Below are 24089 nucleotides of genomic sequence, written 5' to 3'. Positions count from 1 at the left end.
GCTGCCTCACGGTCACGCCTGCATCCCCTTCTAAAGAGAGCTTGTTTCCAGCAGAATATTTTCCAAAGAACTCCAGATATCACTTGCTGGCACTACAGGTACGGTGAATTAGAAGACAAATTCTGAGCTAAGAAAGGGTCATTGGTCACTAGCACTGCCCTAAGCAGAGGATATCATGTGTGTGGCCTCCAGAAACTGGTCTCGTGGAGCACACAGGCTGACAGGTGCAGGGCGTCCTGCAAGTTCAGACTGGTGAGAAGCCTGCCTTACAGCAAAAGAATAGTTAGGAGGTGACTTTTGAAAAGGTTAGAAGCCAGGCATGGTGTCACACGCCGGTAGTCCCAGCACTAAGGGGCTGAGGCAAGGATCGCTGCAGTTCAAGGTCAACCTGGGCTGCACAGTGAGACTCTGGCTTAAAATAAGTAAAAATAAAAGGCTAGAAAAGTGGTATCGAGGCCTCCTATCACCCTATGGAGAGGGTGGACAAACTGCAGGGACTAGAAGAGCACTTCCTCATGCAGGGGAAAGACAGAGCGGGGAGACGCAAATTTAACTTCAGTAAGACCTGTGGGGAGGTGTGCAAGGCTGAGATTCTGGATTTCTGACAAGTTTCCCCCACTGCATGGAAGGAGAGCGGTGGGAGAAGAGGCAGAAATGAGAAGCCCATGTGTAGGGGAAACAAGGATACTACAAGTGCTTGCTGGAGGCCGTGTCCTGCCTCCTGTCTCTCCTACCCTTACAGCAGGAACTGAGTCTTATCTCTCCACCCTTGACCAGGCCCAGGGTGTCAAGGTAGAACATCCTCCCAGACACTGTCTTCCCTTCCTGGAGACGCGTATGATACTGGCCTTTTCTCCTAGCCGGCTATGCCCAGAGGCATGTCCACAGGTAAGACATGTTCTTCTTCTACCCACCTGGGGTCTGTGAACCCTGCCTTCACCCCTATTTGGCACTCAAGTGCAAATTCAAATCCAGGGCACACACAGAATTTTATTCTGGCCAGAGGCTGCCATGGTCCTCTAGCGCCCTACTACAAACCACAGACCAGGAAGAGAAAAATGACAGTCTAGAGGTCTTATTCAAGGCCACAGGACCTGTCAGGACACAGCTCAAACAATGCCTGGGGGCTCAGACTAGGCACTTCCTCTTGCGGGAGCTTCTCTGTAAACCTGAGGACCCCGAGACCCCTGTGAGTTGGGGAAACACCGATCCTTTTCTAGGTGTAAAGGCAGCACTTCATTCTGAGACCGCCACTTCTCTTTTAAATGTTACCTCCTTCCTTGTATGCAATGATAGCAAGCTACTATTTGTACTGATTTATAATGACTGGCAAAATAAGGCGCTGGTGTCCACATAAATCTCCATTTCTACTGGAGTTAAGTGAGGGGGCGGGAAACAAACCCCAGGGTTTCCTCGGCCCCAGCTCTCTCCTCCACCTCCCACCATGCCTTTCCTCCATGTCCTGCTAAAATGGTTTAGATATGGTTTAGGTCAAAAACGTGTTCAGGAGCTGAGGACTTAGCTCAGCGGCACAGCGCCTGCCTGGCAAGCACAAGGTCGTGAGTTCGACTCCCAGTACTGGAAAAAAAAAAAACAAAATAAAATGTACTCAGAGACGAGGCTTTCAGAAGGCAACTGGATCCCAAGGGTGTGAAGCTCACCCTTGATGGGTTTATAGGTTTACACCTAAACAGGCTGTCAGGCGGTGTGGCCCAGTTGGAAGAAGTGGCTTATTGAGGGTGTATGGAAGGGGAGATATATATATTCCCCCCTCCATCTCTAGGCCCTTTCTCTGCTTCCTGAATGCCAGTTGAGCAGCTCTCCTCCAACACATTCCTTCCACCATGTTTGTGCCTTGGAGACCAAATTACCATGTACTGAACCCTCTAAACCCGTGAGCCAAAATAAACTTCAAGTTGGGTGTCAGGTATTTTGTACCAGCATCAAAGGTTCACATTTGCCTTTCCGGGCTGCCCCTTCTGCAAATCCTTTCTCAAAAACACCCGTTCTTTGTGGCCCAGCCACTGAGGTCTTCACATTAGGCTTAAAAGAAAAAAAAAATTAAGAATAGGTGGGTATTTCAGGATTCTGACGTTCTCAGGCGCTTCAGTTTCACCTGAAGTTCATTATTTTAACTTTTTTTACTCCCAAGGTATTTTGCCTGGACTAAGACTCATCGGGTGCTGCCCTGGTCTCTCTTCCCCGTCATCTGTACAAAAGCAAAGCCCAGCTCCCACCCCACCACTGCCCGTGGTGACACAAGCATGAGACCGTGGACATCACTTCCCACGGCTGCCCCGCACGATCGGCCTTCTTAGGGGTGAGGTGGCTCGGGAAAGGCATGGATGTGGGATGCTGGCCCCGGATCTTCTTGGAGGTGAATGACACACCGGGGGGGAAAAGCAATTAAAACACAACAATCAAACCAACCTTTAAATAATAACTTTTAAAAATATAAAAACAGCTCATTACAATGACTTTTCTTTTTTTTCTCCAGGAATAACTTTCTTCTACCCTCGCCCTCCCTTCTGGCCAGAACCTTAAGAAGTGGCAGATGACGCTCTGGGATCCAGTGAAAGAAACCCTGGACACCCCACATCTCAACAAGATCCAGGGTGCCCTGCCGGCTCCCGCCTCCAACTCCACATCCCGCCGGGCAGCTGCGCAGCCAGGGAGCTGCGGAGACGGGCAGTTTTCCTCGGAGCCCCCTCCTTCCTTCGCACCAGAGCGAATCATGTGTTATAAAATAATCCATAAAAATGCGTATAAAAATTATCTTCCATATGCTACATCCACAGAGAGCCCACCACCAGGAATCACACGGCCCTTTGCTTTTCTTTTCAAATTAGAAGGGAAAAGAAAGGACGAAAACAAAAACAAAATCCTAACGCCTCAGAACATTTGGTACCCGCAGGAGACGGCGCTGTCCCTGCCACCTGCGGGGCCCATGACAGGGCAGGAAGGCTGCCAGGGTCACCAGTGTGCCAGGTTGTGTCCCCACAGCCCGCAGCCCACTGCTCTGCCCAGGTTGGGGTGCAGGAAGCCGCTTCTCAGACTTATAACCCTTCAGGTTAAGACGTTTCCTCCTCCTACAGGAGGTGAAGAGGCTGAAGACAGGAAAGGGGAGAAGGCATTTTATAAAAGGACATCACTTCTGATTCTTTTTATTCAAATTAAAAAAAAAAAAAATGTACCCACGTCAGTTGCTGTTTGTCTCTGGTGGCTCCCTGAGCTGAGTGGCTACACTTCCCTCTGACGTGAGCCCACTGCAGGCTGCACCCGGAAAGTAAGAAAGGCTGGGCAGGGAGTTCCTCAGAACCCCCGGGCCCCCCACGGATGAAGAGCGTGCACCAAGAAAAGGGCGGAGGGCGCACAGACAGGGGAAGATGCGACGCGGGGGAAGAGACCCACAGAAAAACCCAGCTGTTCCCGCAGACGTCCATCCAGTGCTCCATCTGGACAGGCTTCTGGCGCCGCCCAAATCCCACGGGTGGTACCTGGGGTATCCGGTTGCAGACTGCAGTTCCCCGCTGCACCCCACAGGCTCTCCTCCCATTCCAGCCCTCTTTCCCCGTGGGAATTTCAGTTTAAAAAAAAAAAAGGAAAGAAAAAAGGAAAAACAACAAAAACAAAACAAACAAGCCACCACCACGCGTGGTTTGCAAATACAGCAGGCGAAATACACGGCAAGGTTCTGGTGGGAAGGGGCCACCTCCCCCGCTGACCAGCCCCAGATAGGAGTCTGTTATTTACATTTTTCACAAACCTTGTGCACTGCACAATCGGGAACCGGATCCCCCCCTCCCCGGCACAACAATGTGGTCCACTCCAGTGTCCCCGACCCAAGGCAGGGAGGGGACAGGGAAAAAGAAAGGGGAAGAACAAACAAGATTCATGAAGGTGTCTGTGGGGAATGGGAGCCATAAGCCTCCAGATGAATCTATTTGTAGCATCCGCCAGCATGGCTCTGGGCGAGAAGGACCAAGTCCATCCGAGTTCATGAGACACATCAATCCACACCCAGAGTCCGGGCCATGACGAGCCACGCCCCCTGCAGCCCGCACAGCACAGCCCAGATCCCCGCTGCCGGTGGCCTGTCCTCTGCAACCTCAGGGGGCTCACGAGGTCTCCCTGTCAGCGCCGAGGCGGCTTCTCCCAGAGTTTGACAGCCCTGTTAGAGTCCTTGTTTAGTAGATGACCTCATAAACTGTGGCCTTCTTGTCACCAGAGCCTGTTACAATATATTTGTCATCCGCCGAAATGTCGCAGCTCAAGACAGACGAGGATTCTTTAGACTGGAGGACGACGACGAGGAGAAGCAGGAAGGCATGGGAAAGAAAAAAGACAGGAATTGATTTGTAGTGTTGCCCATGAGGCTCTGCCCCCCTCTGCCCGCCTGCCTGGAACTCCATCCTCGGGCACAGCGGACTCCCACCTCCCAGCCTCTCTCTAAAGAGCAGCTTATTAGCAGGTTGTCTCAAGGGTGGAAACAGGAAATGTGTGCCTCTCCTTCGTTACAGCCAGGACCATCCTGAGCTGGGACACTGCGTAACTAGAGATTCAGAGGCACGCGTGTGACACACGGTTCGATGGACATTTCAACAGGAAGCCAGAAAGCGGCCGAGGGGGCTCAAGTGCGTGAGTGTATGCACGTGTCCATGAGGCGGGGTGGCCAGGGGCACCCGGACAGGTACCACTGGCCAAAAGGGCTACTTCAGTGGGGCCCAAATGTGCCTACTGTCTCTCTCCAGAGCCCACATAAGCCCTGCATATAAAAGCCCTCCCCCTCAGGGGCCAGAAACCATCAGCAGCTTTGCACGTCCCTGCGCTTCCTCTGTAGCAGCCATCCTGCCCCCAGGGGAGGGAAGGGGACAGGCAGGTGCGATCCCAGCTCCAGGTTCTTCCGCCATCCTTGCCCCCATCACCAGGTGGAGGGCGGTACCTGGAATATGCTGGCTCCGTAGGGCGTCCTCCAGGCATTGAGAAGATTATCTTTCCCTGTGCTCACGAACCACTTGCCTGCAGGCAAAGGCAAAAGCATTATCAGGCTGTGCCTCCAGCAGGACCCACCCTGGATGTGGTCAGCTGCCATGGCAACACATTTTGAGAACTGCTAACCAGTGCGCAACGTGACTGTCCACTTGCAAGACCCATGGGCATCCACAGAATGCCTTTCTCTGCCAGCCAGGGGTGGGTGGGAGGGGGGCTGGGTTGGGTGAAAGGAGGATCTGAGGTTAAACACAGGGACTGCACTCCCTGGAAGGGTTCCGGAAGCAGAGGTCAGCCGCTCACCGCAGTAAGCGAACTTGAGGGACAGCACGCAGCTCTCGTGTAGGTGCAGCTGGTACTTGTCCGGCTTGGTGTGGTGCAGCACCTCCACGTTGCTGCTCTCCATGCCCACGGCCAGCCACTCCCCAGTGGGGCAGTAGCCCAGTGAGAAGATCTGCGGGTAGGTAAGAGGAGGCTCAGCACCCTCTACTCTTGCGCCAGGCGGCGCCCCAAGGCCCCCCCCCCCCGCCCCTGCCACTTGCAAACCAGTCCCTAGAGCCTCCCTGCCCATGGGCCAGAGATAGATGCCATTTCCGGCCCACCCTCTGGGGGTGACAGCCAGGCTCAGAGAGGGTTCACACTCGGGAGCACAGACGAGCCCCTTCCAAGGGCACCCTCTGCCTCTGTGGCGGCTCTGGGCCCTCCTTAGGAAAAACGCTAAGTGATAAAACACTAAGTTATTAAACATTTAAGACTGAAATAGCAGAGTAATGACAATAACAAGAAGGAGCAATGCCTAGCATTACTGACTGCTTGTCTAAGAGCCAGGCGCAAGGCCAAGGCTTTTAGAGGGAGCATGCCAGGTGCCCCCACCAGACCCAGGAGTCAGCTGCGGTCATTCCACCTCTCAGCGGGAAAGCTGAAGACAGCAGTGGAGCAGGGGCCCACCCACCCCCACAGGCAGGTCCGGCGTGTCCGACTCCAAGGCCTTATCCAGCCTGTCTATCACTGCTTCCTTCAGGAAGCCAGAACACCAGACTCGGGCAGTGCCCCCCTATGGGACGCTCTGGGCCCTTCCCCGTGCACTGGGGCTCCGGAAGGGAGGGACCCGGGCACACACCTGGGAGGTGAAGTCGTGCTGCTGCAGCTGGCGCCCCTCCCGCAGGTCCCAGGAACGCACAGTGTTGTCCAGGCCCCCGGTCCACAGCTTGGTGCCGTCGTGGGAGATGTCTATGCAGCTGGCCCCATCCGTGTGGCCCTGAAACTGCCTATGAAGCCACAGGGGGAAGGAGGATGAGCCTCAGGGAGCCCCTGACCACCAGGCCGGTAGCCACTCCAGGGAGCAGGCGAGCAGAGGGGGGACACTGAAGCCCAGAGCAGGTCAACATGTACCACAATTGCTCAGTGAGCTGGAAGCAGAACTGGCCTGACCCTCTCTCTCCGGCCTTGCGCAGGGCCAGGCCCCCAGGGTACAAGGAGTTTTGGGGGACACGGTACAGGTTTCTGACACCCAGTTCCTCCACAGGGGGCCCATCTAACTCTGGAGGAGGCAAACTGGGGGTGAAGACGACCCTGGAGAACTCTGTGAGACGGTTGAAAGATAAAGCAGCCCCGGCAGACGGGACTCGCAGGCTGCCGGATTCCCCATCACATCACCCTCCACCCCCTGCACAGACTGTGGGGCTCAGGCCACAAATGTGCCCGGTGCCACATGAGCCACGGACAGCCAGGGAGTACTGAGAGCTGACTCCAGGCAACACCGCTGGCCGCTGCCACTGTGCTGGGGGAAGAGTGGGGCTCTCCCTTCCCCCCACGACCCCTCCACTTCCCTCTGCTACCCCTCACAGAAGCAGGCCTGCCGGTCTCTCTCCCTCGCCATCCCCCATCTGAACGCCCTGGCCAAGGTCAACGGGCCGGAAGGGCGCAGCTCCACAGTCCCAGAGACACAAAAGCAGCATCCAGCCGGCCTCACCTGACCAGGGTCTGGTTGTGCAGGTCCCAGACGGCAATGTTCCCATCGCTGCAGCAGGAGAAGCAGACTTTGGCATCAGGGCTGATGGCCAGGGCGTAACAGGCGGGCGCCGAGGACGTGAGCTCGGCCTTGATGCGGGGCGTGGGCGAGGCCAGGTCCCAGATGGTGAGCGTGCTGGCCTCGCCGCCCACGATGAGCGTGCGCCCGTCAGGGAGCAGCTTGCAGGAGCGGATGTAGTTGTCCCTGTTCTGCAGGGAGAAGGGGCGGGCTGAGAGGTGCCCATGTATTCCCTCCCGGGGACCAGAAAAGTCCTACGTCGTGACACCCAGCACGGCAGCCCCTTCCTTTTACACCTTCACAGACTCCAGGAGGCTAAGGTCACCCCTGCTTGCAGGTGGGAAAGCTGGGGCCCCGAGTTTAGCCAGCTGGTCCTGCGTGGCTCAAACAACTCACCAGGGTCTCCCAAACCTCCCCGAGCCGCTGCAGGTGATGCCCGCAGCCCACAGTGCTCACCAGGCAGTCCAGCTGGGAGATAGGGCTCTTGCTGCCTGGCTGGCTGATGTCCCAGATCTTCACGCAGCCCTTGCCCCCCGTGTAGACATGCCGAGTGGGGTTACTGATGGTCACGGCGCACACCACCTCCCCGTGGCTGAGGGTGTTGATCTGCCGGGCGTGCCTCGGGATGCCAGGGCCGGCCAGGGCATCGTGTGGAAAGGGCACCGGCTGCATCTGCCCGTCCGCGCTCACGTGGAAGGAGTACGCACTGCGAAGGCAGGAGCCGCGTTACTCTGAGCCGTTCCCATTGCCTGTGCATCCCCTGGGCCCCTGGTAGGCTACCCTGAACTTGGCCCCTCTTCCACCTCTTTCACATCCAGCAACCCCACATTCCCGGGATGCTTCCGGCGGGGTGGGAAGGACTTCACAGTCCAGCTTTGAATTTTTCTCCCACTTACAATCCTTGTTCCAGATCAGATGGGGAGCCTCACAGGCACCTCGGAATGCCCTTTGCCACCATCTGTAATGTACCCTGACATGCCAGCCCTGGAAAGGTCCCAGCTAAATGACACTGCTGCTTTAGAAGGCAGGAGTGTTGCGGGGGTGGGGGTGGGCGGGGGGGAAGGTTGCCTGTGCCCTTGAAAGCAGGTTGCAGAGAACACATCTGAGCTATGGGCAGCCTGGGGGCTGTATGGCTGCCACAGTATATGTATGCTCAACCTCGGTGTCCCAACAACCCACAGAGCTGAACGGCACTGACCAGCAGGCAGAACCCAATGGCATTCCCAAGGTCTGTGGCAGCTCTGTGCACTTGGGGTAGGAAACACCGTCCTTCCCGGCACCAGCACCCAGAGACCACGTGCTCAGCAGCAATTGCTTCCCCAGCTCCCAGGTAGGGGGAACCTCTGGGGCTGGGCAGGAGTGTGCCCTGGCAGCAGTGCCCTGGGGTCAGACCTGGCCTATGTGGCTTTGGAGGGGAAGCCCCAGCCCAGGGATGGGGTGGGTGGGCCGTACACTCCTGCCCACCACCTGCCAAGCTTGTGAGACCCACAGCCAGAGCTTACGGTTTCCCTCCTGGGATGGAAGTGAGGCTCGAGGGCAGGCCCGTGGCCCGCATTGGGGGGTGAGGGTCAAAACCAACCTGTAAAGAAAGGTGAGGCAGCCCCGGGTTAGTGACGCGGTCACCTGCCCCCTTCCCCTCTTCTTTCTCCACCCCAGCGGCACCATCTGTCCTGACTGGCTCCTCAGACACAGCGCGCCATCAGCAGGGCAGAGCACAGGCCAGGGAGGCCCAAGGGCTTTGCCCAGGTCGGCAGCAGGGAGTGGGTAGCAAACCCTCCACTCTGCAGCAGGGTCCGCTCTGCTCCTACCCTTTCTTTCCGGTAGGCCCATCCTATAAAGAGGGGCGGCCCCACACAGCAGGCAGGGGCAGGAACACAGTCCCTCTCCACCGACCTGAATCCTAAGCGTTCCTCCATAGACAGGCAATTCTTACCGCTTAGCAAAGCCCTGCTGGGTGACCTGCCTCCATTCCCTCCCATAGGCTTCCTCATCCGTCCCAGCCCAGCAGCAAGAATCAGCTCCCAGGCTGCCCACAGGGAGGTCGCACCGCAGCTAACAGGTGAGCAGGGGTGGAACCTGGGGCTGCATCAGCTCAGGCTCCGCCCACTGTGATCCGAATTCAGCCCCCAGGGCAGCTGCTCGCCTTTGTGACCTCTACCAGCTCCCCACTCCCTACCCAGTCCCCCAAAAAGGAGCCAAAAGGTCTACGTACAGCTCCAAAGCTCACCATTGGCGATCGACCATAGGCAGCGGCGGCGGCGGCGGCGGCCGCACTCATCTGCGGCGGGATGTTGTGCAGGCCAGCGTAGGCGCTGGGGCTGGTGAGGGACCCGTTCATCTCGTGGTGGCCCATCATGGCGAAGGGCGCCGCGTAGGAGCTGGTGATGGAGATGGGTGTGCGCAGGGCCGAGGCTGTGGGGAGGGCGGTGTCAGCGGGGAGGGAGTGGTTGGGTGAGGGTGCCTGGCCTGGCGGATGCTCCCTGGATATTCTTGAGCCGGCAGGGGCCCTGTTACCCCCACAGCAAACCGGACCTGGGAAGCCTCCAAGTGCAAGCCCTGGGACAGCCTCAGCTCGCACAGCCCCTGTGCCCCTGCCCACCCGTGGGGCTTCAGTCCCAACCCAGCCAACCCTCCCCGGCCATCAGAGCACCCATTGCGCCTACCCATTATACCTATCGGGTCCATGCCCGGAGGTTTGCCCGGCATGGACCGGAGCCCAGGAGTCGTGCTGGTGCCTGGAGTCGGAGCGTCATTCCTTGGGGTTGGAGTGTTGGACTTGAGCCCGGGGGTAGAGGATTTGTCATTCTGAAGAGGGAAGACGCACACACCAAGGAAGCCATGAAGATTCCTTTATCCCAAGAGCTAGAGCCCGGCGCCCGGCAAGGGTCCCCCATGATACCCAGCCCCAGCCCCAATGCAAGGGCCGTGGTGATGGTTCCCATTTCACAGACACAGAAACCAAGTCTCAGCTCCCGAGGAGCACAGGGCCCAGGCAGCAGGTGGCTAGGTCCTTCTACTCCCACCCTCTGCCCTCCCTCTGGCTAGCACCACCCCAGTTCTGCCTGGGCACCCCGCCACTTCCCACCCCTCTCCCACTCCTCAGAAGGTGCCACGGTGAACCCCACGTACATGACCAAGGTCTTTGGTCTTGGAGGAGGGTGTGCTGCTGGAGGAAGCCACTGAGGCAGGGCTGGTGGGGGCATCCTTTTTCAGGCCTCGGGCCTTGTCCAGCCCATTCTCAGGAGGGGAGTGTGCGGGGCTGACCCGGGGCGTTGCTGGGTCCTAAAGGCACAAGGGGTACAGAGATGCTGAGAAGGTCACGGCCAGGCTAGAGCCCGCCAACCCCGAGAACGGCATGGGGAGGGCATGGGTGAAGGATGGGAGGATGGCCTGGCTGAGACTGAAGGTCTCCCCCAGGGCAGGCAGCCCACTCTCAATAATCTAGTCTGACCCCTTCAGTCTACGGGTGGGGAGATCGAGGCTGGAATGTGGGGAGCAATGACCTGCCCCAGCTCAAACCCAAGCTCAGGACGGGAAGCCTGAGACGGGGCGTGGCCTTGTGTGGCTTCTCTCCAGCAACTCCCACTCTGCAGAGGCCACGCCCCCGGCCCCCAGCACTAGGGGAAACAGAAAGCCCCTGCTGGTCTTCCAGGGATTCCTCTGGACACCATCACAGGGCACCATCAGCACCCACGAATGCCCAGCCACCATGCAGCAAGGCTCTGCCCTGCTCCTCCTGATGCCCTAAGCCCAGAGGCCTCGCTGCCCTGCCCCGGCAACAGTGTGGACCCCACCCCAGGGAGGGACACTTCCGATCCACCAGCCTCCCGGCAGCCCGGACCTGCCCTTACCTCATTGGAAACGTCCACCACCAGATCGTCACTCTTGTCCCCGTCACTGTCCTATACCCGAGACAGAAGACAGCAGACAGTAAGAGGCCATGCTCTCCCACCCAGACCCACGGCCCGCTCCACCCACCTGGCTCTGAACCCAGCCAAATGCCCGAGTCTGGGCAATATCCAGCACACCCCACGCCCTCTACCAGCAAGGCTCCAGGCGGAAGCCGACTTCCTCCAGGGTCGGGTGGGTGCCAGCCCCGCCTCCCTGGGGTTCCTCTGCCCCACCGTACCCGCCTGTCCCTCCCACCCTTCACAATGCACCGTCTCCTCTCTTGTCTGCATGCCCACAGCTCTGCCGAGGGCCACCACCCCGGTGCAGTCGAGCCCTGTGTGTGCAATGTGGCCCAAACCACAGAGTAACCAAGTGGCTAGAGAGGGCCCTTCGCCTCCGTCCTAGCTCTGGCATGGCGATGGAGGCACAATGGCCCCATGCCCACTGGGTCTCTTGTGCCCGGTTCATCACACTGAGGGCAGATGGTGAGGACTCCAAGGCAGAGGGGTACAGCAGCAGTCCCTTGGGCCAGGGACTCTGGAATATCACGGTGGCCACCTATGGAAGAGCCCACAGCTCTCCCCAGACCTCAGAGGCCAGAATGACTGATGCCCACTCCAGCCCCTACTGCTCTTGCGCTCACTGTGTCTGTGAACGCCCCCAACGCCTGTCCCATCAGTGCTTCTCTGGCTCAGTGTCTGACCCTAGACTTCCTGGGCCACAGCGCTGTCCCATTCCTGTCCCAGCTGGTAACCCGCAGACGTACGTATCGGCTCAGGCTGTCCTTCTCCTCTGCTTTCCGCTTCTTAGCTTCCATGCTGTAGTCTGCAGAGCCCCGGTGCTTCTCGCTGGCCCGGAGGCTTTCTGAGGGTGACACCGAATTATTCTGGAAGCAAGAAGAGGACTCGAGGTCAAAACCTGTGCTGATGCAACCTCTCACGCAGACACGGACACGCAGCTAAGTGCAGGGCACACGAAGGCCGGGGGAGGGGGAGGACCTCCGCGCCATGTCTGCAGAACCAACAGGCCCTGAGCTGCACCAGGGAGCTCTTCCCCAGCTCCTCAGCCTGGTCCCACAAGCTGGCGGGAGCATCCCTTTGTTGCAAGGGACTGCAATTAAATAATTAACCTTGCAGCAAGCCACCTGCCTCCTGGCCCCAGAGGCTGCATCCCACAAACGAAACCCTCAGGGCCACGAACAAACAAGAACTCAAGATCACACAGCCTTCTCTCTGAAAATCAGGCAACTCATCATGTAAGGCAGAAGCGTCCCCTCCTGGGGGCCTTATGAAGTTGGGGACCGTGTCCATGGTCTCCCCCCAAGCAGGAGGAAACCCAAGGATTTCAGGCTGCAAGAGTTCTCCCTCAACTACAGGGCAAGTGAGGACAGAACCTGTGGGGGTGCAGGCCTATGAAGAAGGAAGGTGGGCCAAGCAAGGACGGGTGGGCCTGGCGACAATGTGCGCCCTGTGGCTGCTAGCGGGCCGGGGCTTTGGGGACCAGGCTCCTCTTGTGTGCCTTGGAGAACTGTTTTCAAAGCCTCAACTACACCTGCCCAGCCTCTTTCCTCTCCTCCCTCCCCAGCTCCATTTTCTGATCCTCTGCCCAGATGCTCAGAAGGCCTGGCTCTGGATGCCAGGGGTGGAGAAAGGAGTAAAGACAGTCCCCGCTCTCCCCAGCTGCCAGGCTAGCCACAGGGAAGAGAAGTGCCAGCCGATCTGGGCCCCAGGCAGTGCAGAGATGCATGACGAGGTCACAAGGGGACACAGAGCGCCGTCTGTCCAGAAGAGAAGGGTGTCAAAAGCGACCTTCTCGTATTTCCTGTCTCATCTCCATTTTATCAAGAGGCCAGTGCTGCCCCGGGGGCAGGGGTCACCAGGACGGACACGGTGTGGGAGCCAGCTGCCGCAGAACCTAATTTCCTTTCCTAAGCCGGGTTCTGGGCAGCCCTTCCCTGCCAAGTTTCTGCCTGAAGCAAATTAAAATGGCAGAGTTATCAAGCCTTGAAGAAAAAAATGGGAGGTTATAATGGAACCGCAGCTCAACCTTCCCACAGCCGTGAGAGCTCCGCGGCCGTGCGCGCGCACAGCCGCAATTCAATTAGCTGCTGCAAGCGCCAGCAGAAAAAAAAAAAAAAATCACCGTCATTTCATTTCATTTCCTCCGACGGTGGCGGCCACCCCATGCTAAGCAGAAATGCTTCCAGCCCCTCGGGCTGGCTGCCCCTCGCGGGCGCGCGGGCAGGGAGGAGGGGGACGCCCGGCTGCCCGCGTTTCTCCCTGCGACCCGGTGTGCGGCTCGGAGAACAGTGAGCTCTTTCTTTTCCTGCAGTCAGGCTGAAAACCCTCGCCGCTACCGGAGAGTCATGTCAGGCATTTAGCGGCATCGATCCAGCCCGCCTCTGGCTGGCAGGCAGCCAGAAAACTAAGTATTTTTTATTGCTTCAGCGAGGCAAGGAAATATGAATGAAGCTACTTCTAATTGGACTCCAGACTAACCCCTCTGGGACAGCGTCCAGCCCATCCACCCGGCCCCCTCCCGCTCCAACACAGCCCTGTCCTTCCTGCCCTGGGCCTCATCTGTTGACAACCTGGTTTCCAAAGGCACATTGCTGCAGTCTGCAGCCTCCAACGCCATCACCACATGCGCGCGGCCCCGGTGCCCTGACCCTGAGCGGCCGGGCCCAGGCGTCCTGCCCGCCCCAGCCCCAGCCCGGCATCTGATTCATGCTCATTCAGTTCTCCAGGGCCTGTGTGCACCCGCTGCTCTGTGAGTCAGCCCGCAAGGATGTCGGTGGGTGTTAAGAAGAGCTCGGCTGCCCGAGGGCTTCTAGCAGGAAGCCTTTGTGACAGGGACACAAAGCCAAAGGCAAAGAGAGGTGAGGATGAGCAGGATGGAGACAGGAGGGACTGGGCTTCGAACACCATTTCCAGGGAGAAGATCTCTCTGGACCAGGTGATTGGCACCCAGGGGACTTCTGAACACAGCTGAGAGCCAACTGGGCAGGACTCACTCCATGACATATGTAGGAAACTGAGGCGGAGACCGCCTCTCACCAAGCTGCGACCAGAGCTGAGCCTTCCAGCGACCACTCTGGGCTTACTCTTATCTAAGCGAACTGCTTCTCCCCAAATGCCGCTGTCGCAGCCTCAGCACTAAAGCAATCAAAGTGGATTTTCAGCTTCAATTATTCCTTTCTCCCATACCTCGCCGTTTCTGGGCGGAAATAGGGATCTGGATTTCTGAGCACGTAGGCAGAAGGGCAAGAAAAGATAGCAGCGTCATCGCTGACAGGCCCAGAAGGGAAGGCGAGGCAGAGCTGCCCAAGAGGCTGTCGTCTGGATGGTTAGTTAACTGCCTGACCTTCCAAGTCCTACTTAACACGAGGTAATAACCAAAGCCATCCTAACAGATTAGATGGCCCCAGATACAAGCAGGGTGATGAGGAATAAAATAGCTCTGCTAATCGCTGGAGGATTTTTTTTTATCCAGACTCCACTGCGCTTATTCAGAAGGCTTATTCACTTGAAACAGAACCTCGGAGCCTCGGTGTGATCAGAAAGATTTACAACAAATCTCAGAGCTGGCAGACACGCAGGCGGCCAGCCCTTAATGCTTGCTTGCTTGCTAGCACTTTCTTAAACCACGTGAGAGCTCAGAACAGGGAGAAAACTCAGGCATTTGAACGAACTGAGGATTCAGAATCCTGCAGGAGGCAGCCAGCTGCAGGGTGGGTTAAAAACCTTGGCCCAGGGTGTGGGACACCTGGGTCCTCAGCTCAACAATACCGCACCAGACCCAGGCCTGATCAGCTGACCTTTCTGGCTAATTATTTCCTCTGAAAAGGGGTCAGAGCTCATTCACTTTAGCTTACGCCAAGCAGGAGAGTGGACCGCAAGGCCAACTCTGGTCACCCACAGGCTGGTCCTAGGAACAAGCCCCACACCTCCACACACCCCAGGGTGTCCAGAGCAACATACTTACCGCGCCGGAATCTCTCTCTTCGGGGAAGGAAGGCCGGAGCAGGTAGAGAGTCAAGATGCCCAAAGAAAAAGACAAAAAGAAAGACAGTGAGTTTTCTTGGTCTAGCTGGCTTTGGAGATTTGCTAAAAATCCCTTCCTGGTTTTAAAGCAGGCAGAGGCCTGCCTCTCAGTCTCTTGGGCTTGGCCATCTCGGGGACATTAGGTGACACTTCTCAGTTTGGAAATCAACCACCCCAATGCCAGTGTCCCCCTAGGTCCCCAGAGTAGGCTGGAGGGGGGTGTGGCTTTGTTTGCCCCATTGTGCCAAAGGACACTAATTCACTCCGCAACAAGACCAGTTCTTAAAGTTACAACCTTGGGAAGGAGGACTCAGGATGGGGGAGCTGAGAACGTTGTTGTTAAAAAGAAAGGAATCTGGGAGGGTTTTTTTGTCTACATTAACCCCATTACTCTCTGTTTCTTTGCCAAAAAGCCCCCAGGGGCTGATGGTTCGCCAGCTAAGCAGCAGCTCCTGTCTGCTCCCGACTCTCTCTTCCTCTGCCAAAGGGGATCACCCTACTACTGGCACAAGAAACTTGGCCGCTTGGTTCCCAAGATGGCGGCCCAGCCAAAGCAGGAAGGTGGCCTCTGTGCCCAGGAGGCTCGCAGGCCACAGGCCACATGGCCCAGTAAACATGGAAGGCAGGGGCTGGGGATTTAGCTCAGTGGCAAAGCGCCTGCCTGGCAAGGGCAAGGTCGTGAGTTCGGTTCCCGGTACCGGAGAAAAACCAAAAAAAAAAAAAAAAAAAACATGGAAGGCAGAGCACAGAGCTGGCAACATCTGCAAAGGGTGTGCCAGGGAGCTGGGGGCTGCCCTCTGCCGATGCTGTGACCACCCTGAGGCCCGCCGAGTGCAGCAATCTGGGTGTCTGTGGCAAGGGCCGAGCGAAGGGCTAGGGAAAGTTCCTTCCAACCCCCTGCTTAGGACTTGGCCCTGCTTCTCAAAGGATGGATAATAATCCTGAAGACAAACATTTCCTGGGGATGAGACAGGAGAGGACAGCAACAAAGGGCAGTGCAGGAATTTGGAAAAGACCCCAGGAATGATCAGCGGGGCATCCTGAATGTGGACGGGGCTGGCCCTTGGAAGGATGGCTGGGTACCACCAGGAAGAAGCAGGGAGGCTCCAGGTAAATGGGCACAAGCATGCCAGGGCACAGGCGCCAGGGATATTCGGGATGGGGCATGGCACACAGAATGGGGCTCTGGTTTCCATGCACCAGGGATTCAACAGCTAGCTCCAGGGCTGTGGTGCTGCTCAGCGGTGGGGTGCTTGCTGCACCTGAGGCCTGGGTTCCACAACCCACCACCACCAAAAAAAAAAATAAAATAAAAAGAGAGAAAGAGAGATGGCTCTAAGTCTTCAGTTCACTGCTGGTCCCGGGGTGGCAGCATTTGCTGTGTCCGCTCCCCAAGGGGCCCCAGCACCCACCCAAACCCTTGCCCCAATTTGAGCCGTACCTCTGTGGTCCAGTTCATGGTGGTTCTTCTCGTCCTTTACCGCCAAGTGGGCCTGGCTGCCCAGGGCACCAAGCGCCAGCAGCCCGGAGCTGCTCCCGGTCACTGGGGGGATCCCAGGAGGCTGGAGGCCTGACGGGTGGGGTGGCAGCTGGACCGGGGGGCCGTGCGTGGCATGGGAAAGGTGCTGCGCCTGGAGTTGCTGCTGCTGCAATGAAGTTGGTGTGAGCAGAGCTGAGTGGGATGGGTGGGGAGCCAGCAGGGGGAAAAACACCCCCAAAACCTGTGCCCCAGCTCAGTCCACATGCTCATCTTGCTGACGGAAGTCTGTTAATGGACTGCAATGTAGATATAAGATTTATATCTCCAAGTGCCCCATCTACCCATGCACCTGCTTCAGACCGGAATTTCTCTGTTTCCAAGCCCAAGATAAATAGTGCATGCATTAAAAAACCACAGTCATCAGGGTTCCCTCTCAGCTGAGGGGAATCGTTTTGAAGCTCGCAGCTCATGCATCCATGCCATTATCATCATCAGCCACAGTCTGCCACCCTTAAGCTAGGAAGACCCTCTAGTTCCATAGAACTCTGAGCTCGGTTTACAGAAAGCCAGGGCAGGGTAGGCTAGAGCAGAAAAGGGTCAGGAGCCTGATGAGTTTGGGGCCACTGGAATAAAAGCTGACATCTTTGGGCATCTATGCGGACAGCAGGCACCAGGAAGGCTTGGGAACCAGACGGACTGGGACGGCATTCCCAGATCTGTCATGTTTTCAGTCGTGTGGCCTTGGGCAGGTTACTCCAACTCACTGAGCCTCAAATTTCCCCATCCGTAACAGCAGGAAAGGAGCACCTACGCAGGGGCCATGGGGCACACAGACACTGCTCATCAGGCAGCAGGACAGCAGCTGGCGCTGACCAAGTTACAACAGGCCCTGACTGTCCCAACAGTCTGACAAGCATCCATCCACTCTCTCATCAACAGCAGCATCAACAATCCTGCGCTTTCCTCCTGAACCCAACCAGGACTCTGCTTCTTGGGCCCAAATATCCCTTCCCACCACCAGCCTCACACTTCTTCCCCACGCCAAGTGACCAGCTCCAGTGGCCTCCACACCCCTCCAGTGTTTATGCTAAGACTATGCCAAACAGTTCCCGGCGTGGACCACTCAGGAGCAGCTGGGGACTTGGGTATGCCCGTCTCATCTTTCTTCTCAACCAGTGCAAGCGAAGAGAACCCACCTGCTGAATACCTTTATAAATGCCTGGGCACTTTCAAACATTCCCTTCAATCCTTCCCACCACCTGGCAAGGGAGCCTATGCTTGTTTTTTACATGGCAAATGGATGCACTGAAGGCTGCAATGGACAGGCAGGAACTGGCCCAAGTCTTGCCACTGCTAAGTGAGATTCAGGCTCCAATCTGTCAACCACCAACCTCACACTGTGCCTAAAAAAACGGGTCAAGGGGAGCTGCTCACGTGTCGATACGCAACACCCCTCCGCCAGCTGCTAACAGACACCAGGACAACAGGAAGGCCCACCAGGGTTTGTTCCAAGGGTCAAGAAACCCTGTGCTCTCCCAACCAAGATGCCAATGGCACCCCAAACTGACGCGGCCATGGGAGCTGTCTAGCTCCCAGCCTCTAAGGGCTCCAGTTCTCAGCCCTGGATGAAAGGCTAACACGCGCCACCACCACTCAAGACCTGCAGCTCAGACCTCCAGGATGTCCTCTGTTGGGCATTAGTGGCTTTGGTCCCAAGGGGGCGTGACCGCAGGTCTGCCTGAGACACAAAATTAAGACATCCTCATCAAAGACACCCAACCCTCCCAGCTAAGGAACTCAGATTCTGCTGGGAATGGAGCTTGCCCAGAGCCCCTCCACCTTCTCTTTTAAAGATGTTATTTTGTAGACCCTATTACAAAAATAATACATGCTCCTTGTAAGATAAGACTAAAAATACATATAAATTTAAAAGTTTGGGCTTTTTTTTTTTTTGCTATCAGGAATCAAACTCATGACCTCATGCTTGCCAGGCAGGCACTGTACCACTGAGCTGTAATCCCCAGCGCTTAAAGTTTGGATTTTTTTTTTTTAATTACCTTTCAATCCCACCCCCCTAGAAGATTCTACTGTGCCTCTATATCTACAAATTTTAAATGTATTATTATACAGATGGGGTTTTCTTGGCCATACTGCTTTACAACCTGATTTTGATTTTAGTATTCAGAAGAAATCTTATCCTTTTTTGATGACTGCTTAGCATTCCCTGGTACAGATGGACCATCTAGGTATCCTGGGGTCTCCAGCAGGGCCCCCTTGATTTAAACCTGTTGCTGGGAGACCCTTTAATTCTGCCACTCATAACTACTTAGCACAAGCCCAGAAAGCAAGGATGAGGCGTTTCATCCATTTTTCATCATGCAGAGTGTGTAAGCTCCCGAAGGAAGGGCAGAGATAGAAAAAGGGAAGGTGGGGGCTGGGGATTTAGCTCAGCGGCACAGCGCCTGCCTGGCAAGCGCAAGGTCGTGAGTTCAATTCCGGGTACTGGAAAAAAAAAAAAAGAAGAAGAGGGGAAGGTGGTTTTCAAGTAGCAATGTTGTTGGCATTTTCTCTACACACAATTCTGCATCTAGACACAAAACTTACTGAGGATCGGTATCCGGGGAAAGACGAATAGGTCCAAATGCCTGGCTCTCTCTCACGTTACTAGGTAAGATCTCCTCTCCTCCCCGCCTTCTAATCTCGACTTTGCCCAATGCCACCTTCTCTGGACACACCTCCTCATCTTCCTGGTAAGAATAATCTCCTCCCTTCCGAGTGTTCTAATAGCTCAGAATCTGGAGCCATATAGTCCAAAGGGGAATCCAGCTCTATCCTTTATCAAAGATGAGTTCCGGGACAAGCTGGCTGACCTCCGTGGGCCTCGGCTTTCTCATCTGCAAAATGAACATCAGTCTCTTTGGGTTGTACAGGGATCCCACATGAAGTAACAAAGCATGTCTCAGGCAACATCCGCAAATGCTATGGAGAGGTCACAGGTACAATCACCTCATCCATCTTTACGTATGCCTGGCAACTTGGGAGTTTCAGGATAGCAAGGCTCTTGTCTTATGTATCCTTGTACTTCTTACAGGGCCTGGCATGGTTCCTGTACGCATTTTTCTGGGTCAATTAAGTGAAATGTAGTACACGGAAGTCAGCGGAGAGCTCTGTCCAAAGGTGACCAACCACCTTCCAGATCTGGGGCCTCCTCTGAGGCTTAATCAGAGGCAGCTACAGCAGCAGTTGAAACAGGTAAGTGTCACTCGTACCTCTCCATCCAGGACGTGAAAAGAAGCCAGGGAGACTCCCTCTTCCACCCCTAGCCCCCAAAAAACAGACAAGAGCCTGAACCAAGCCCACGTCTCCCTCCTTGGGCATGTCACATTCAAAAGGAACATGTCACCACGTGTCCCCCAGGGAGTGCAGGAGTCCTCCTCCTCCCTGCTTGGGCCACGCACCTGTGGCCTGGTCACACCAACAGGTGTACGGTCTGCTGGACTGGGTCACCTCACACTCTACGCCTCTGCTCGCTGATCTAATTAATGCTTCGCTGTGTTTTTGTTTGTTTGTTTGTTTTGGGGCTTTTTTGGTACCAGGAATTGAACTCACAACCTCACACTTGCCTGGCAGGTGCTATGCCGCTGAGCTAAATCCCTGGCCTAATGCTTCACTCTGCAGCTTCAGATGTGGGTTCAACTGAGTGATGTCTCACTGCCTCATTTCCAAGGCCACACTGGCCAAGGGCTCCCACCAGAGAACGCAAACGCAGGGTCCTGACGCAGAAAGCTGACAGCTCCCAGCCCCCAAGGAAAGAGTGCAGCCCTAAGCCTCCAAGTGTCCTTCCTAGGACATAGCTCCATCAGAGCTCACAGCCAGAGATGGGGTGCAGGCTCCAGGGCCTTAGAGACTCCCCTAAGCCAGCAGCAGCCAGAGCCAAGTACCAGCAGGACCTCTCTCTCTACCACGGGTTCACGGCTATAACTGAGGGAGTCTAAGACAGTGTCGTCACCAGCGGATTCCCTCAGGGGATCCAGCTCTTTGCAATGCCTATGTGAATTCCAGGAGTTACCTTTGTAGTTTGTGACAAGCTACAACCTCCCTTTTCCTCCCTAGCCTTCTACCTAAAAACAAACAAAAACAACAACAACAAAAAGCAAAAACCAAAAATCAAACGAATGCTTTACAACGTCTCACTAAGATTCCCCAGGGAATGCAAGCCACACTGTCAGTGGACAACAGCCCTTCCACCTCTCCAGCCAAAGTCTATCACAGAACACCATAAAAGAAGGTTCTGAGGACTGCGGATTTAGCTCAGTGGCACAGCACCCGCCTGGCAAATGCCAAGGTCGTGAGTTCGATTCCCAGTACCACAAAACAAAACAAAGATTCTGGAAATAGCTGATCCATCAGCCTATGGGGTCCTGGGTCACTGCCTTGCGTAAGTGGCTGACCGAGGGTCATGCTTCCCTCCTCATGCTCAGGAACCTTGTTCTTCTAAGGAGCCTACAAAAAAACGTGAATCCTGGAAATAAGGGCTATACCAGCAGCAGCTCTGCAGGTGCTGAGGCCTGGTTGTTTTTACCAGGCCCCAAATAGAAGAGAAAGCTTTGGGACCACCGCAACTTCCTGTGGACCAGCAAAGGGCGGGTAGGCTCAGCCAGCACACTATCCTTCCCTTCATCTCTCCTTTCCTGTCCCCTCTGCACACACCACCCGGACCTTGGAGCCAGGCTTTCCGGATGAGAAGACCACAGAAACACACTCATCTTCATGGCAATAGGTCACGGGCAACACCCATACCCGTGCTAGACATCTCTAAGCCCTCTATGGGCACAACCTCAGCTTCTTCAACTCCAAGCCTAAGAGGGGGTGAAAGCAACTGACCAGGAGAGGTGTGTCATATGAAGCATGCCTAGGCCTCCGCCATCTTTACCCAGTGGAGAAACTGAGGCTTGCGGGGACAAAGAGACATGTCTAAAGCCTTGCTAACTCGTAGCCCAGGTTGCTAGGCTGCGTCCCACAACGCCTGAGAACAGCCACTAGTTGCTGCCTGGAGCCTCCGGGGCTCTGTTCCCTCTCTCCTCTTCTCGGCTCTCTGCTCTTGATCTCTGCTCTCTGTTCTCCATCTCTGATCTGACCTTTGATGTCTGCTCTAGACCTCTGACCTTTGGTCTCTGATCTTTGATCTGTGACCTTTGATCTTTGCTCTAGATCTCTGATGTCTGCTCTGGAGCCTTCTGGCCTCTCCTCTCTGCACCCCCTCCCTGCACTGCACTCCCCTACCCTCCTCTCCTCCAGGAGGAGATAAAGCATGCCCTGACTAGATTAGCCGCCTCCTTCTGCGGTGCAGTCAAGCAGGGCTCCCCGGCATGGTGGCCTCAGCTGTCCGTAATTCCTGCCTCCCGAGGAGCCTCTGTCAGGCGAAGCGATTAGAGGGCTGCGTGCTTAATGACAGGGGGATGACTGCATTCACTCAGAGCCTGAGAAGCAATTACCTTGAAAATGGGGGTCACAGGCCCCACTCGTCGGCTTTAATTGAATTCCAATATCTGCCTTGAGCTGCCTTGACCTAACTTGTGGCTTCCTAAATGCTACTTAAAGGAAGTGGAGCTAATCCAACCAGCGCTTCTTCCTCTATCTTTCCAGATTTCTTAAAACTCAAATAAAAATTTTTTTTATTTTCCTAAGAGGATTTTAAACCCAAAAAAAGAGGCAGAAGGGAGACCTGGGCCTGGAGACCTCCGAGACAAGGGAGCTGCAAGAGGAGGTTGCAGAGAGGGGGGCTGCCAGTGTATCGACGCCCCTCCCTGCACCCCTCTACCACCCCCAAGAGGACAGAGGACGCAGGCTTGGCTTCTCAGCATCTGTGTAAAACAAGGGGCCTGGGCTAGGCACATGGTCCTTAACTGGGGTCCTTTTGCCCCAGACATTGCCAACTGGAAAATCTTATGATCTGCCTTCTGGGGCCACCACCTTGTAGATGCAGAAGTCAGTCCCTAGGACATAAAAAAAGGCCTGCCCAAGGTCACACAGAGAAGAGCCATGACCAAAGCCCAGGCCTTGAACTCTCTGCCCCACACTGACAATCCCGGAGTCACCATTTATTAGCACTTCCCAAGCAGAAGAAATTCCTGGGGGGGTTCTGGTTTCATCTTGAAATAATGAACCCACATAAGAACAAAAAGAAGAATAATGAAGACCAACCAACATCCCAGAAAATGTAAGGGTGAAGGGACCCCGGCAAACCAGCCCACTACTTCTCAAGCCTGCCTACACTTCCGAATGATCTGCAGAATTTCAGCATCAAGATTCCAAGCCCTGGCTCCAGATCTACATCGAAGGACCCTGGGCAAGCATCCGGGAGCCTGTATGGCCCCACAAGTTCCCTGGGTGAGGATATCCAGGCTGCTTGAGGTTGGGGAAGCAGTGATCCCACTTAGCTCCTTCATTTCAGGGACAAGAGGAAGAGGTGCACCCCACAGTCACAGCGGGGAAAATAAAAACCGCTGTGCTCAGACACTGATCTCCAACGCCCTTCACCTCACATCCAAGTAGCAAGCAGAAAAAAACATGTAATATGAATCCAAGGCATACGTTTAAGTTGCAAGCCAGGGAAGGGCACTGCAGCGGAGAGAAGGGCTTCCCCTTTGCACTGCCTGTTGGGCCAGTGGCAGGGGCCATGTCCTGGTGAGATGGGACTCTTACAATACCAGAATGACCTGTCCAGCCGGCCTATCTGGAACTCAGCTCACAAGGGCGCATGACGGATGCTCAGCCATGAAGCTCAGCGTGACCCACACCCCAATGCCATAGCACAGTACGTATCAACAGTACACCAGAGACGGTTCTGATCTCAAGTGGCCAAAGAAGGGCGGGCCCCTGTCAGGCTAGACAGCCAGGCCCAGGGAGAAAAGGGCCGGTCGGCCTGGCCTCAGCACTGATCCCAGGCCCCAAAGCCAGGGAACAAGGCTCCGGGGTTTAGAGGTGAACTTCAGGTGTGTCCGGTGTCCCGTTAGTTTGGGGACTAGGAGGCAATGGGGAGTCATCGGGGGCAGACAGAGATCCAACCCCGTGGGATGTTAGGGGAAGCCAAAGCCCTGGGGCCGCCACTCTTTGAGGCCAGCTAAGCTCAGGGTCCACCTCTGGTTACGGTAAATGAGAGGAATAAAAGGGCTATACACACGGTGAGAGGCAGATTGGGGAGTCCACGTACCCCAATGATGGCGTTCAGCTCCGTCATGGTGACCTGCTTTGCGCGTTCTACTGCCTGAGCCACCTGCTGCTGGTGCTGGAGGGAAGAAGGCGTGGTTAGATGCAGCTACTGTCCCCAGCAGAGAGGGCACGGGTGGGCAGGAGAGCACGGGGGGAGAGGGGACCTCAGGACACAGCCCCAGAGAAAGACAGAAGGAGACCCACAAAACAGACCTAAGGCAGCGATGGTGAGGGGTCAGGCAATTTTACTTTCTTCTTTAAACCTTTCAAATGATCATGTGTATTACAAATGTAATCAAAACTTCCAATTATCTTACATCTTCTAATAGCGATGAGTACCACAGACAGCAAGAGTCAAACATCGCCGTCAACTGGTCATACAAAAAATCTGCTTCATGCAATTTGAATATGAGCTGGATATTAGATAATACTACAGAACAGTTGA

The 24089-nt window shown here is 55.7% G+C and overlaps 1 protein-coding gene across 13 annotated transcripts in view; it reads right to left on the bottom strand.

Annotated features, from left to right (window-relative positions):
* Window positions 1–2427: 2427 nt before the first annotated feature.
* Window positions 2428–24089, bottom strand: part of Tle3 (transducin-like enhancer of split 3) — a 40391-nt gene continuing 18729 nt past the window's right edge. For 2 of the 13 annotated variants that reach the window (XM_013518996.1, XM_013518998.1), the window contains 15 exons: window positions 23616–23720; window positions 16394–16598; window positions 14894–14910; window positions 11676–11795; window positions 10870–10920; window positions 10148–10300; window positions 9682–9823; window positions 9231–9430; window positions 8521–8597; window positions 7475–7724; window positions 6962–7209; window positions 6110–6257; window positions 5293–5443; window positions 4943–5019; window positions 2428–4295 (listed from right to left, as the gene is read on the bottom strand). In XM_013518996.1, the coding sequence (XP_013374450.1) occupies window positions 4188–4295; window positions 4943–5019; window positions 5293–5443; window positions 6110–6257; window positions 6962–7209; window positions 7475–7724; window positions 8521–8597; window positions 9231–9430; window positions 9682–9823; window positions 10148–10300; window positions 10870–10920; window positions 11676–11795; window positions 14894–14910; window positions 16394–16598; window positions 23616–23720 (2052 nt within the window). In that variant the 3' untranslated portion in view covers window positions 2428–4187. The remainder of the gene's footprint in view (window positions 4296–4942; window positions 5020–5292; window positions 5444–6109; window positions 6258–6961; window positions 7210–7474; window positions 7725–8520; window positions 8598–9230; window positions 9431–9681; window positions 9824–10147; window positions 10301–10869; window positions 10921–11675; window positions 11796–14893; window positions 14911–16393; window positions 16599–23615; window positions 23721–24089) is intronic. The other 11 variants (XM_005393648.2, XM_005393647.2, XM_005393649.2 and 8 more) reach the window with 11 other exon arrangements.

The sequence above is a fragment of the Chinchilla lanigera genome, unplaced genomic scaffold (genome assembly GCF_000276665.1).
Source record: "Chinchilla lanigera isolate Chin_1 unplaced genomic scaffold, ChiLan1.0 scaffold00049, whole genome shotgun sequence".
Lineage (NCBI taxonomy): Eukaryota > Metazoa > Chordata > Mammalia > Rodentia > Chinchillidae > Chinchilla > Chinchilla lanigera.
Note: the sequence above shows the minus strand (reverse complement) of the source record. Positions and strands in the feature narration are given on the sequence as shown.